Below are 14790 nucleotides of genomic sequence, written 5' to 3' on the forward strand. Positions count from 1 at the left end.
AGAGGTGGTGAGTGAGGGGGGGAGAGAGACAGGGTCGGCAGTGGGGGGAGAGAGGTGGTGAGAGAGGGGGGGAGAGGGACAGGGTCGGCAGTGGGGGGAGAGAGGTGGTGAGTGAGGGGGGGGAGAGAGACAGGGTCGGCAGTGGGGGGAGAGAGGTGGTGAGTGAGGGGGGAGAGAGAGACAGGGTCGGCAGTGGGGGGAGAGAGGTGGTGAGTGAGGGGGGGAGAGAGACAGGGTCGGCAGTGGGGGGAGAGAGGTGGTGAGTGAGGGGGGGAGAGAGACAGGGTCGGCAGTGGGGGGAGAGAGGTGGTGAGTGAGGGGGAGAGAGAGACAGGGTCGGCAGTGGGGGGAGAGAGGTGGTGAGTGAGGGGGGGAGAGAGACAGGGTCGGCAGTGGGGAGAGAGGTGGTGAGTGAGGGGGGAGAGAGACAGGGTCGGCAGTGGGGGGAGAGAGAGGTGGTGAGTGAGGGGGGGAGAGAGACAGGGTCGGCAGTGGGGGGAGAGGTGGTGAGTGAGGGGGAGAGAGACAGGGTCGGCAGTGGGGGGAGAGAGAGGTGGTGAGTGAGGGGGAGAGAGACAGGGTCGGCAGTGGGGGGAGAGAGGTGGTGAGTGAGGGGGGGGAGCGACAGGGTCGGCAGTGGGGGGAGAGAGAGGTGGTGAGTGAGGGGGAGAGAGAGACAGGGTCGGCAGTGGGGGGAGAGAGAGGTGGTGAGTGAGGGGGGGGAGAGAGACAGGGTCGGCAGTGGGGGGAGAGAGAGGTGGTGAGTGAGGGGGAGAGACAGGGTCGGCAGTGGGGAGAGAGAGGTGGTGAGTGAGGGGGGAGAGAGACAGGGTCGGCAGTGGGGGGAGAGAGGTGGTGAGTGAGGGGGGAGAGAGACAGGGTCGGCAGTGGGGAGAGAGGTGGTGAGTGAGGGGGGGAGAGAGACAGGGTCGGCAGTGGGGAGAGAGAGGTGGTGAGTGAGGGGGGGAGAGAGACAGGGTCGGCAGTGGGGGGAGAGAGAGGTGGTGAGTGAGGGGGGAGAGAGACAGTCGGCAGTGGGGGGGGAGAGAGGTGGTGAGTGAGGGGGAGAGAGAGACAGGGTCGGCAGTGGGGGGAGAGAGGTGGTGAGTGAGGGGGGAGAGAGACAGGGTCGGCAGTGGGGGGAGAGAGGTGGTGAGTGAGGGGGGAGAGAGACAGGGTCGGCAGTGGGGGGAGAGAGGTGGTGAGTGAGGGGGAGAGAGACAGGGTCGGCAGTGGGGAGAGAGGTGGTGAGTGAGGGGGGGAGAGAGACAGGGTCGGCAGTGGGGGGAGAGAGAGGTGGTGAGTGAGGGGGGAGAGAGACAGTCGGCAGTGGGGGGGGAGAGAGGTGGTGAGTGAGGGGGAGAGAGAGACAGGGTCGGCAGTGGGGAGAGAGGTGGTGAGTGAGGGGGGGAGAGAGACAGGGTCGGCAGTGGGGGGAGAGAGAGGTGGTGAGTGAGGGGGGGAGAGAGACAGGGTCGGCAGTGGGGGGAGAGAGAGGTGGTGAGTGAGGGGGGAAGAGAGACAGGGTCGGCAGTGGGGGGGAGAGAGGTGGTGAGTGAGGGGGGAGAGAGACAGGGTCGGCAGTGGGGGGAGAGAGGTGGTGAGTGAGGGGGGGAGAGAGACAGGGTCGGCAGTGGGGGGAGAGAGAGGTGGTGAGTGAGGGGGGGAGAGAGACAGGGTCGGCAGTGGGGGGGAGAGAGGTGGTGAGTGAGGGGGGAGAGAGACAGGGTCGGCAGTGGGGGGAGAGAGGTGGTGAGTGAGGGGGGGAGAGAGACAGGGTCAGCAGTGGGGGGAGAGAGGTGGTGAGTGAGGGGGGGAGAGAGACAGGGTCGGCAGTGGGGGGGAGAGGTGGTGAGTGAGGGGGAGAGAGACAGGGTCGGCAGTGGGGGGGAGAGAGGTGGTGAGTGAGGGGGAGAGAGACAGGGTCGGCAGTGGGGGGAGAGGTGGTGAGTGAGGGGGAGAGAGACAGTGTCGGCAGTGGGGGGAGAGAGAGGTGGTGAGTGAGGGGGGGAGAGAGACAGGGTCGGCAGTGGGGGGAGAGAGGTGGTGAGTGAGGGGGAGAGAGAGACAGTCGGCAGTGGGGAGAGAGAGAGGTGGTGAGTGAGGGGGGGAGAGAGACAGGGTCGGCAGTGGGGAGAGAGAGGTGGTGAGTGAGGGGGGGAGAGAGACAGGGTCGGCAGTGGGGGGAGAGAGGTGGTGAGTGAGGGGGAGAGAGAGACAGTCGGCAGTGGGGAGAGAGAGAGGTGGTGAGTGAGGGGGGGAGAGAGACAGGGTCGGCAGTGGGGAGAGAGAGGTGGTGAGTGAGGGGGAGAGAGAGACAGGGTCGGCAGTGGGGAGAGAGAGGTGGTGAGTGAGGGGGAGAGAGACAGGGTCGGCAGTGGGGGGAGAGAGAGTTGGTGAGTGAGGGGGAGAGAGAGACAGGGTCGGCAGTGGGGGAAGAGAGGTGGTGAGTGAGGGGGAGAGAGACAGGGTCGGCAGTGGGGGGAGAGAGAGGTGGTGAGTGAGGGGGAGAGAGACAGGGTCGGCAGTGGGGGGAGAGAGAGGTGGTGAGTGAGGGGGAGAGAGACAGGGTCGGCAGTGGGGGGAGAGAGAGGTGGTGAGTGAGGGGGGGAGAGAGACAGGGTCGGTGAGTGGGGAGAGAGGTGGTGAGTGAGGGGGGGAGAGAGACAGTCGGTGAGTGGGGGGAGAGAGGTGGTGAGTGAGGGGGGGAGAGAGACAGGGTCGGCAGTGGGGGGAGAGAGGTGGTGAGTGAGGGGGGGAGGGAGACAGGGTCGGCAGTGGGGGGAGAGAGGTGGTGAGTGAGGGGGAGAGAGAGACAGGGTCGGCAGTGGGGGGAGAGAGAGGTGGTGAGTGAGGGGGGAGAGAGACAGGGTCGGCAGTGGGGAGAGAGAGGTGGTGAGTGAGGGGGAGAGAGACAGGGTCGGCAGTGGGGGGAGAGAGAGGTGGTGAGTGAGGGGGGGAGAGAGACAGGGTCGGCAGTGGAGGGAGAGAGGTGGTGAGTGAGGGGGAGAGAGACAGGGTCGGCAGTGGGGGGAGAGAGAGGTGGTGAGTGAGGGGGGGAGAGAGACAGGGTCGGTGAGTGGGGAGAGAGGTGGTGAGTGAGGGGGGGAGAGAGACAGTCGGTGAGTGGGGGGAGAGAGGTGGTGAGTGAGGGGGGGGAGAGAGACAGGGTCGGCAGTGGGGGGAGAGAGGTGGTGAGTGAGGGGGGGAGAGAGACAGAGTCGGCAGTGGGGGGAGAGAGGTGGTGAGTGAGGGGGGGAGAGAGACAGGGTCGGCAGTGGGGAGAGAGAGGTGGTGAGTGAGGGGGGGAGAGAGACAGGGTCGGCAGTGGGGGGGAGAGAGAGGTGGTGAGTGAGGGGGGGAGAGAGACAGGGTCGGCAGTGGAGGGAGAGAGAGGTGGTGAGTGAGGGGGAGAGAGACAGGGTCGGCAGTGGGGGGAGAGAGGTGGGGGGAGAGAGGTGGTGAGTGAGGGGGGGGAGAGAGACAGGGTCGGCAGTGGGGGGAGAGAGGTGGTGAGTGAGGGGGGGTAGAGAGACAGGGTCGGCAGTGGGGGGGGAGAGAGGTGGTGAGTGAGGGGGAGAGAGAGACAGGGTCGGCAGTGGGGGGAGAGAGGTGGTGAGTGAGGGGGGAGAGAGACAGGGTCGGCAGTGGGGGGAGAGAGGTGGTGAGTGAGGGGGAGAGAGAGACAGGGTCGGCAGTGGGGGGGGAGAGAGGTGGTGAGTGAGGGGGAGAGAGAGACAGGGTCGGCAGTGGGGGGAGAGAGGTGGTGAGTGAGGGGGAGAGAGAGACAGGGTCGGCAGTGGGGGGAGAGAGAGGTGGTGAGTGAGGGGGAGAGAGAGACAGGGTCGGCAGTGGGGGGAGAGAGGTGGTGAGTGAGGGGGAGAGAGAGACAGGGTCGGCAGTGGGGGGAGAGAGAGGTGGTGAGTGAGGGGGAGAGAGAGACAGGGTCGGCAGGGGGGAGAGAGAGGTGGTGAGTGAGGGGGAGAGAGAGACAGTCGGCAGTGGGGGGAGAGAGGTGGTGAGTGAGGGGGGGGGGAGAGACAGGGTCGGCAGTGGGGGGAGAGAGGTGGTGAGTGAGGGGGGGAGAGAGAGACAGGGTCGGCAGTGGGGGGAGAGAGGTGGTGAGTGAGGGGGGGAGAGAGAGACAGGGTCGGCAGTGGGGGGAGAGAGAGGTGGTGAGTGAGGGGGGGAGAGAGACAGGGTCGGCAGTGGGGGGAGAGAGAGGTGGTGAGTGAGGGGGAGAGAGAGACAGTCGGCAGTGGGGGAGAGAGGTGGTGAGTGAGGGGGAGAGAGACAGGGTCGGCAGTGGGGAGAGAGAGGTGGTGAGTGAGGGGGGGAGAGAGACAGGGTCGGCAGTGGGGGAGAGAGAGGTGGTGAGTGAGGGGGAGAGAGACAGGGTCGGCAGTGGGGGGAGAGAGGTGGTGAGTGAGGGGGGGAGAGAGACAGTCGGCAGTGGGGGGAGAGAGGTGGTGAGTGAGGGGGGAGAGAGAGACAGTCGGCAGTGGGGAGAGAGAGAGGTGGTGAGTGAGGGGGGGAGAGAGACAGGGTCGGCAGTGGGAGAGAGAGAGGTGGTGAGTGAGGGGGAGAGAGAGACAGGGTCGGCAGTGGGGGGAGAGGTGGTGAGTGAGGGGGAGAGAGACAGGGTCGGCAGTGGGGGGAGAGAGGTGGTGAGTGAGGGGGGGGGAGAGAGACAGGGTCGGCAGTGGGGGGAGAGAGGTGGTGAGTGAGGGGGGGAGAGAGACAGGGTCAGCAGTGGGGGGAGAGAGAGGTGGTGAGTGAGGGGGGGGAGAGAGACAGGGTCGGCAGTGGGGGGAGAGGTGGTGAGTGAGGGGGAGAGAGACAGGGTCGGCAGTGGGGGGAGAGAGAGGTGGTGAGTGAGGGGGGGAGAGAGACAGGGTCGGCAGTGGGGGGAGAGAGGTGGTGAGTGAGGGGGAGAGAGAGACAGTCGGCAGTGGGGAGAGAGAGAGGTGGTGAGTGAGGGGGGGAGAGAGACAGGGTCGGCAGTGGGGAGAGAGAGGTGGTGAGTGAGGGGGGGAGAGAGACAGGGTCGGCAGTGGGGGGAGAGAGGTGGTGAGTGAGGGGGAGAGAGAGACAGTCGGCAGTGGGGAGAGAGAGAGGTGGTGAGTGAGGGGGGGAGAGAGACAGGGTCGGCAGTGGGGAGAGAGAGGTGGTGAGTGAGGGGGGGAGAGAGACAGGGTCGGCAGTGGGGGGAGAGAGAGGTGGTGAGTGAGGGGGAGAGAGACAGGGTCTGCAGTGGGGGGAGAGAGAGGTGGTGAGTGAGGGGGGGGAGAGAGACAGGGTCGGCAGTGGGGGGAGAGAGAGGTGGTGAGTGAGGGGGAGAGAGAGACAGGGTCGGCAGTGGGGGGAGAGAGGTGGTGAGTGAGGGGGAGAGAGAGACAGGGTCGGCAGTGGGGGGAGAGAGGTGGTGAGTGAGGGGGGGAGAGAGAGGGTCGGCAGTGGGGGGAGAGAGAGGTGGTGAGTGAGGGGGAGAGAGAGACAGGGTCGGCAGTGGGGGGAGAGAGGTGGTGAGTGAGGGGGAGAGAGAGACAGGGTCGGCAGTGGGGGGAGAGAGAGGTGGTGAGTGAGGGGGAGAGAGAGACAGAGTGGGGAGAGAGAGGTGGTGAGTGAGGGGGGGAGAGAGGTGAGTGAGGGGGAGAGAGAGACAGGGTCGGCAGTGGGGGGAGAGAGAGGTGGTGAGTGAGGGGGGGAGAGAGACAGGGTCGGCAGTGGGGGGAGAGAGAGGTGAGTGAGGGGGAGAGAGACAGGGTCGGCAGTGGGGGGAGAGAGGTGGTGAGTGAGGGGGAGAGAGACAGGGTCGGCAGTGGGGGGAGAGAGGTGGTGAGTGAGGGGGAGAGAGACAGGATCGGCAGTGGGGGGAGAGAGGTGGTGAGTGAGGGGGAGAGAGACAGGGTCGGCAGTGGGGGGAGAGAGGTGGTGAGTGAGGGGGAGAGAGACAGGGTCGGCAGTGGGGGGAGAGAGAGGTGGTGAGTGAGGGGGAGAGAGACAGGGTCGGCAGTGGGGGGAGAGAGGTGGTGAGTGAGGGGGGGAGAGAGACAGGGTCGGCAGTGGGGGGAGAGAGGTGGTGAGTGAGGGGGGGGGGAGAGAGACAGGGTCGGCAGTGGGGGGAGAGAGGTGGTGAGTGAGGGGGGGGAGAGAGACAGGGTCGGCAGTGGGGGGAGAGAGGTGGTGAGTGAGGGGGGGGAGAGAGACAGGGTCGGCAGTGGGGGGAGAGAGGTGGTGAGTGAGGGGGAGAGAGAGACAGGGTCGGCAGTGGGGGGAGAGAGGTGGTGAGTGAGGGGGAGAGAGACAGGGTCGGCAGTGGGGGGAGAGAGGTGGTGAGTGAGGGGGAGAGAGAGACAGGGTCGGCAGTGGGGGGAGAGAGGTGGTGAGTGAGGGGGGGGAGAGAGACAGGGTCGGCAGTGGGGAGAGAGAGGTGGTGAGTGAGGGGGGGAGAGACAGGGTCGGTGAGTGGGGGGAGAGAGAGGTGGTGAGTGAGGGGGAGAGAGAGAGACAGTCGGTGAGTGGGAGAGAGAGGTGAGTGAGGGGGAGAGAGAGACAGGGTCGGCAGTGGGGGGAGAGAGGTGGTGAGTGAGGGGGAGAGAGACAGGGTCGGCAGTGGGGGGAGAGAGGTGGTGAGTGAGGGGGAGAGAGACAGGGTCGGCAGTGGGGGGAGAGAGGTGGTGAGTGAGGGGGGGAGAGAGACAGGGTCGGCAGTGGGGGGAGAGAGAGGTGAGTGAGTGAGGGGGAGAGAGACAGGGTCGGTGAGTGGGGGGAGAGAGAGGTGGTGAGTGAGGGGGAGAGAGAGAGACAGTCGGTGAGTGGGAGAGAGAGGTGAGTGAGGGGGAGAGAGAGACAGGGTCGGCAGTGGGGGGAGAGAGGTGGTGAGTGAGGGGGAGAGAGAGACAGGGTCGGCAGTGGGGGGAGAGAGGTGGTGAGTGAGGGGGAGAGAGACAGGGTCGGCAGTGGGGGGAGAGAGGTGGTGAGTGAGGGGGAGAGAGACAGGGTCGGCAGTGGGGGGAGAGAGGTGGTGAGTGAGGGGGAGAGAGACAGTCGGTGAGTGGGGGGAGAGAGGTGGTGAGTGAGGGGGGGAGAGAGACAGGGTCGGCAGTGGGGGGAGAGAGAGGTGGTGAGTGAGGGGGAGACAGAGACAGGGTCGGCAGTGGGGGGAGAGAGGTGGTGAGTGAGGGGGGGGAGAGAGACAGTCGGTGAGTGGGGGGAGAGAGAGGTGGTGAGTGAGGGGGAGAGAGACAGGGTCGGCAGTGGGGGGAGAGAGAGGTGGTGAGTGAGGGGGGGAGAGAGACAGGGTCGGCAGTGGGGAGAGAGAGACAGTCGGTGAGTGGGAGAGAGAGAAGGTGACTGAGGGGGAGAGGGAGCGAGATACAGAGTCTGCAGGGGGAGAGAGAGAAGGTGAGTGAGGGGGAGAGGCAGCGAGAGACAGACTGTGGGCAGTGGGAGAGAGCGAGAAGGTGAGTGAGGGGGAGAGGAAGCGAGAGAGACAGTCGGCAGAGGGGGAGAGAGAGGTGGTGAGTGAGGGGGAGAGGGCGCAAGAGACAGTGGGCAGTGGGGGAGAAGGAGTGAGACAGTCGGTGAGTGGGAGAGAGAGGTGAGTGAGTGGGAGAGAGAGAGAGGAGGTGATTGAGGGGGAGAGGGAGCGAGAGACAGTCGGCGAGTGGGAGAGAAAGGCTGATTACCTGACCAGGGTAAAGGACAGCAAAATGAGAAAAACCTTGACAATGTTCAGACTTAGTGAACATAGCCTGGCGATCGAAAAAGGTAGACACAGACAGACCCGGCTACCAAGAGAGGACAGGATATGCTCTCACTGCAGTCAGGGAGTGGTGGAGACAGAGATGCACTTCCTCACAGGTTGTAGAAAATATCAGGGCATAAGGGAGAATTTCGACCCAAAATTCACAAAAATATGCCCGGAATTCAGAAATTTGAATGACGACCAAAAACTCCCATACCTACTAGTACTGCCCCTCCGACAGTGCGGCGCTCCCTCAGTACTGTCCCTCTGACAGTGCGGTGCTACCTCAGTACTGACCCTCCGACAGTGCAGCGCTCCCTCAGTACTGCCCCTCCGACAGTGCGGCGCTCCCTCAGTACTGCCCCTCCGACAGTGCGGTGCTCCCTCAGTACTGCCCCTCCGACAGTGCGGCACTCCCTCAGTACTGCTCCTCCGACAGTGCAGCGCTCCCTCAGTACTGCCACTCCGTCGGTGTGGCGCTCCCTCAGTACTGCCACTCCGTCGGTGCGGCGCTCCCTCAGTACTGCCACTCCGTCGGTGCGGCGCTCCCTCAGTACTGCAGTGGAGTGTCAGCCTAGATTTTTGTGCTTGACCTTCTGACTGAGGGCGAGAGTGCTACCCACTGAGCCGCGGCTGACACTCTGGGGAAAGATCAGGGGAGTGGGACGAATTGGACAGCTCTTTCACAGCACCGGTGCAGGCACGACGGGCCGAATGGCCTACTTCCGTGCTGTATGATTGTAGCAGTGAAGTTACATAAGCAGGTTCTGGGTGGATGTGTTGAGATGGGCCGAATGGCCATCCTGAACCGTATTGCCCCGGGGTGTAGAAGAGATCAGCGACGGTCAAGGGTTTCTCAGCGGGGAGGGTCCCCTTGCTGATTGTTAATCAGACCTTCCTCTCCTTCCAGAACGAGAGCAACAAAGCGAACTTTGACAAGATGATCGAAGCCATCCAGGGCAGTAAAAACGGCAAGACGATCGGCGTCTTCAGTAAGGACAAATTCCCCGGAGAGTTCATGAAGAGCTGGAGCGACTGCCTCAACAAGGAGGGGCTGGAGAAGGTAGAGGGAGCTTTACTGTGTATCTAACACCGTGTACCTGTCCTGGGAGTGTTTGATGGGACAGTGTAGAGGGAGCTTTACTCTGTATCTAACCCCCTGTACCTGTCCTGGGAGTGTTTGATGGGACAGTGTAGAGGGAGCTTTACGCTGTATCTAACCCGTGCCGTACCTGCCCTGGGAGTGTTTGATGGGACAGTGTAGAGGGAGCTTTACTGTGTATCTAACCCGTGCTGTACCTGCCCTGGGAGTGTTTGATGGGACAGTGTAGAGGGAGCTTTACTGTGTATCTAACACCGTGTACCTGTCCTGGGAGTGTTTGATGGGACAGTGTAGAGGGAGCTTTACTCTGTATCTAACCCCCTGTACCTGTCCTGGGAGTGTTTGATGGGACAGTGTAGAGGGAGCTTTACTCTGTATCTAACCCGTGCTGTACCTGCCCTGGGAGTGTTTGATGGGACAGTGTAGAGGGAGCTTTACTCTGTATCTAACCCGTGCTGTACCGGCCCTGGGAGTGTTTGATGGGACAGTGTAGAGGGATCTTTACTCTGTATCTAACCCGTGCTGTACCTGCCCTGGGAGTGTTTGATGGGACAGTGTAGGGGGAGCTTTACTCTGTATCTAACCCGTGCTGTACCGGCCCTGGGAGTGTTTGATGGGACAGTGTAGAGGGAGCTTTACTCTGTATCTAACCCGTGCTGTACCGGCCCTGGGAGTGTTTGATGGGACAGTGTAGAGGGAGCTTTACTCTGTATCTAACACCGTGTACCTGTCCTGGGAGTGTTTGATGGGACAGTGCAGAGGGAGCTTTACTCTGTATCTAACCCCCTGTACCTGTCCTGGGAGTGTTTGATGGGACAGTGTAGAGGGATCTTTACTCTGTATCTAACCCGTGTTGTACCTGCCCTGGGAGTGTTTGATGGGACAGTGTAGAGGGAGCTTTACTCTGTATCTAACCCGTGCTGTACCGGCCCTGGGAGTGTTTGATGGGACAGTGCAGAGGGAGCTTTACGCTGTATCTACCCCGTGCTGTACCTGCCCTGGGAGTGTTTGATGGGACAGTGTAGAGGGAGCTTTACTCTGTATCTAACCCGTGCTGTACCTGCCCTGGGAGTGTTTGATGGGACAGTGTAGAGGGAGCTTTACTCTGTATCTAACCCGTGCTGTACCGGCCCTGGGAGTGTTTGATGGGACAGTGTAGAGGGATCTTTACTCTGTATCTAACCCGTGCTGTACCTGCCCTGGGAGTGTTTGATGGGACAGTGTAGGGGGAGCTTTACTCTATCTAACCCGTGCTGTACCGGCCCTGGGAGTGTTTGATGGGACAGTGCAGAGGGAGCTTTACTCTGTATCTAACCCGTGCTGTACCTGCCCTGGGAGTGTTTGATGGGACAGTGTAGAGGGAGCTTTACACTGTATCTACCCCGTGCTGTACCTGCCCTGGGAGTGTTTGATGGGACAGTGTAGAGGGAGCTTTACTCTGTATCTAACCCGTGCTGTACCTGCCCTGGGAGTGTTTGATGGGACAGTGTAGAGGGAGCTTTACTCTGTATCTAACACCATACTGTACCTGCCCTGGGAGTGTTTGATGGGACAGTGTAGAGGGAGCTTTACTCTGTATCTAACCCGTGCTGTACCTGTCCTGGGAGTGTTTGATGGGACAGTGTAGAGGGAGCTTTACTCTGTATCTAACCCGTGCTGTACCTGTCCTGGGAGTGTTTGATGGGACAGTGTAGAGGGAGCTTTACTCTGTATCTAACCCGTGCTGTACCAGCCCTGGGAGTGTTTGATGGGACAGTGTAGAGGGAGCTTCACTCTGTATCTAACCCGTGCTGTACCTGCCCTGGGAGTGTTTGATGGGACAGTGCAGAGGGAGCTTTACTGTGTATCTAACCCGTGCTGTACCTGCCCTGGGAGTGTTTGATGGGACAGTGTAGAGGGAGCTTTACTCTGTATCTAACCCGTGCTGCACCTGTCCTGGGACAGTGTAGAGGGAGCTTTACTCTGTATCTAACCCGTGCTGTACCTGCCCTGGGACAGTGTAGAGGGAGCTTTACCCTGTATCTAACCCGTGCTGTACCTGGGAGTGTTTGATGGGACAGTGTAGAGGGAGCTTTACTCTGTATCTAACTCGTCCTGTACCTGCCCTGGGAGTGTTGGATGGGACAGTGTAGAGGGAGCTTTACTGTGTATCTAACCCGTGCTGTACCTGCCCTGGGACAGTGTAGAGGGAGCTTTACCCTGTATCTAACCCGTGCTGTACCTGGGAGTGTTTGATGGGACAGTGTAGAAGGAGCTTTACTCTGTATCTAACCCGTGCTGTACCTGCCCTGGGAGTATTTGATGGGACAGTGTAGAGAGAGCTTTACTCTGTATCTAACCCGTGCTGTACCTGCCCTGGGATTGTTTGATGGGACAGTGTAGAGGGAGCTTTACTCTGTATCTAACCCGTGCTGTACCTGCCCTGGGAGTGTTTGATGGGACAGTGTAGAGGGAGCTTTACTCTGTATCTAACCCCGTGCTGTACCTGCCCTGGGAGTGTTTGATGGGGCAGTGTAGAGGGAGCTTTACTCTGTATCTAACCCGTGCTGTACCTGCACTGGGAGTGTTTGATGGGACAGTGTAGAGGGAGCTTTACTCTGTATCTAACCCATGCTGTACCTGCCCTGGGAGTGTTTGATGGGACAGTGTAGAGGGAGCTTTACTCTGTATCTAACACGTGCTGTACCTGCCCTGGGAGTGTTTGATGGGACACTGTAGAGGGAGCTTTACTCTGTATCTAACACGTGCTGTACCTGCCCTGGGAGTGTTTGATGGGACAGTGTAGAGGGAGCTTTACTCTGTATCTAACCTGTGCTGTACCTGCCCTGGGAGTGTTTGGGACAGTGTAGAGGGAGCTTTACTCAGTATCTATCCCCTTGCCGGTACCAGGTGGATATGAGCGCCACGATTGCCTACACGCTGGCGGTGAAGGAAGACGGGGAGCTCAACGCCATGAAGAAAGCCGCCACCATCACCTCCGAGGTCTTCAACAAGTTCTTCAAGGAGCGGGTGATGGAGATCGTGGACGCTGATGAGGTAAAGGAGATTTGCGGCCCCCCCAAGGGGTCCCCGGCAGGGAGGTGCGGTGGTGGGTTGAAGGAGGCAGTCGATCCACTCGTACCTGGAGCCCTGTGCCAGTCGGAAGCTTCCGTCCTCCCGGGCGGAACCTGGTTTCAGGAGCTTGCCACGCCTCCTTCCTTCCTTCACCGTCCCCCACGGGATCTTCCTGTGAGCTGGAGGATTTTACCAGCCGTCTCACAGGAGCGTTACCAGGTGAAAAATTTGACACCGAGTCACATAAGGAGATATTAGGACAGTTGACCAAGGTAGGTTTGAAGAAGCGTCTTAAAGTGAGGAGAGAGGCGGAGAGGTTTTGGGAGGGAATTCTGTAGTTTTGGGCCCAGGCAGCTGAAGGCACGGCCGTCAATGGTGGAGCGATGGAAAACATAGGAACATAGAAGATAGGAGCAGGAGTAGGCCATTCGGCCCCTCGAACCTGCTCCGCCATTCAATGAGATCATGGCTGATCATCCAAATTCAGTACCCTGTCCCTGCCTTCTCCCCATATCCCTTGATCCCTTTAGCCTTAAGAAATATATCCAACTCCTCCTTAAATATATTTAATGAATTGGCCTCTACTGCCTTCTGTGGTGGAGAATTCCACAGGTTCACCACTCTGGGTGAAGAAATTCCTCCTCATCTCGGTCCTAAATGGCTTACCCCTTATCCTTAGACTGTGACCCCTGGTTCTGGACTCCCCGGCCATCGGGAACATCCTTCCTGCATCCAGTCTGTCTAGTCCTGTCAGAATTTTATAAGTTTCAATGAGATCCCCTCTCTTCTAAACTCCAGCGAGTATAAGCCCAATCGACCCAATCTCTCCTCATACGTCATTCCTGCCATCCCAGGTATCAGCCTGGTGAATCTTCGCTGCACTCCTTCCATGGCAAGAACATCCTTCCTCAGATAAGGCGACCAAAACTGCACACAATGCTCAAGGTGTGGTCTCACCAAGGCCCTGTACAACTGCAGCAAGACATCCTTGCTCCTGTACTCGAATCCTCTCGCTACGAAGGCCAACATACCATTTGCCTTCTTCACCGCCTGCTGCACCTGCATGCTTACCTTCAGCGACTGGTGCACAAGGATGCCCAGGTCTCGTTGCACTTCCCCTTCTCCCAATCTATTGCCGTTCAGATAATAATCTGCCTTCCTGTTTTTGGCACCAAAGTGGATAACCTCGCATTTATCCACATTATACTGCATCTGCCAAGCTTCTGCCCAATCACCCAACCTGCCCAAATCATACTGGAGTTTCTCGGCATCCTCCTCACAGCACACACGCCCACCCAGCATCATGTCATCTGCAAACTTGGAGATATTACATCTAGTTCCCTTGTCGAGATCATTAATATATATTGTGAATAGCTGGGGTCCTCGGACCGATCCCTGCGGTACCCCACTAGTCACTGCCTGCCACTCGGAAAAAGACCCATTTATTCCAACTCTTTGCTTCCTGTCTGCCAACCAGTTCTCTATCCAAGTCAGTACCTTACCCCCAATCCCATGTGCCTTAACTTTACACGCTAATCTCTTATGCGGGACCTTATCGAAAGCCTTCTGAAAGTCCAAATACACCACATCCACTGGTTCTCCCTTATCTATTCTACCAGTTACATCCTCAAAAAATTCTAGTAGATTAGTCAAGCACGATTTACCTTTTGTAAATCCATGTTGACTTTGTCTGATCTTGTCACTGAAAATCAGGGGGATGCGCAAGAGGCATGAATTGGAGGAGCGCAGAGATCTCTTGAGGGTCGAGGGGCGGGAGGGGTCGAGGGTCATGGAGGGATTTGAACGCGAGGCTGCAGCCTGTAACCCATCACCCCCTGTGCTTGCTGACCTACATTGGCTCCCGATCCGGCAATGCCTCAGCTTTAAAATGATCATCCTGGTGCTCAAATCACCTCCATGGCCCTCGCCACCTCTCCCTTTCTCTGTCCTGTTTCTGCTTGAAATTTGTATTGTATAACCATCTCCTCTCGCTGCATTGTGCTGGGGCAATTACCCAGCTATTATTGGGAGGAGTTGCTATAGTTTCTGTTTGTTGTCCTTTTTTTAAAATAGATTCTGTAGACTGTTTGCTGCGGTGCGCTGTGTAAACAGGCCCCGTTTGCTGTGTAAATACTTTGTTGTAAAATAGACTGTTTAATGCAAGTCCTGCCCCAAGTCCCGCCCGCTTCTGACTCATTGGCTATCACTTGGCTGTCGCAGTGACACTGCTCCTGCAACCTCCTGTTTTAAAATGGCTGCCGTCCCTCATTCTCTGCGACCACCTGTTTTACAATGGCTGACGTCCCTCGTTCTCTGTGACCACCTGTTTTAAAATGGCTGCCGCCCCTCCTTCACCGTGACCACCTGTTTTAAAATGGCTGCCTCCCCTCATTCTCTGCGACCACCTGTTTTAAAATGGCTGCCGTCCCTCTTCCCCATGCGACCGCCTGTTCTAAAATGGCTGCCGCTCTCCTGGTTTTAACCATTTTTTTTTCCCCCTGGGGTCCTGTCACGGCAGAAAGTGCGCCACAGTAAGCTGGCGGAGTCGGTGGAGAAGGCGATCGAGGATAAAAAGTATTTGGCCGGAGCAGACCCCTCCACGGTGGAGATGTGCTACCCTCCAATCATCCAGAGTGGCGGCAACTACAATCTCAAGTTCAGCGTCGTCAGGTACAGCTCGAATCCTGCGGGGGAGGGGGGCAGAGGTGGTCAGACTCTAAACTTTCTCCATAGGGAACCGGCCCCAGACCGAGGAGACGTCCTTTAACAGTGTTTGATCGGACAGAGTGGAGGGATCTTTACTCTGTATCTAACCCGTGCTGTACCTGCCCTGGGAGTGTTTGATGGGACAGTGTAGAGGGAGCTTTACTCTGTATCTAACCCG

The 14790-nt window shown here is 59.4% G+C and overlaps 1 protein-coding gene across 1 annotated transcript in view; it reads left to right on the forward strand.

The window, feature by feature from the left end:
- supt16h (SPT16 homolog, facilitates chromatin remodeling subunit) overlaps positions 1-14790 on the forward strand; it is a 107057-nt gene that overhangs the window by 18929 nt on the left and 73338 nt on the right. The window contains exons 3-5 of the mRNA XM_085984291.1: positions 8661-8813; positions 11742-11888; positions 14425-14576. Coding sequence (XP_085840417.1) covers positions 8661-8813; positions 11742-11888; positions 14425-14576 — 452 coding nt within the window. The remainder of the gene's footprint in view (positions 1-8660; positions 8814-11741; positions 11889-14424; positions 14577-14790) is intronic.

Source organism: Somniosus microcephalus, chromosome 4, assembly GCF_052327205.1.
Source record: "Somniosus microcephalus isolate GS21.2 chromosome 4, FLI_Smic_1.0, whole genome shotgun sequence".
NCBI lineage: Eukaryota > Metazoa > Chordata > Chondrichthyes > Squaliformes > Somniosidae > Somniosus > Somniosus microcephalus.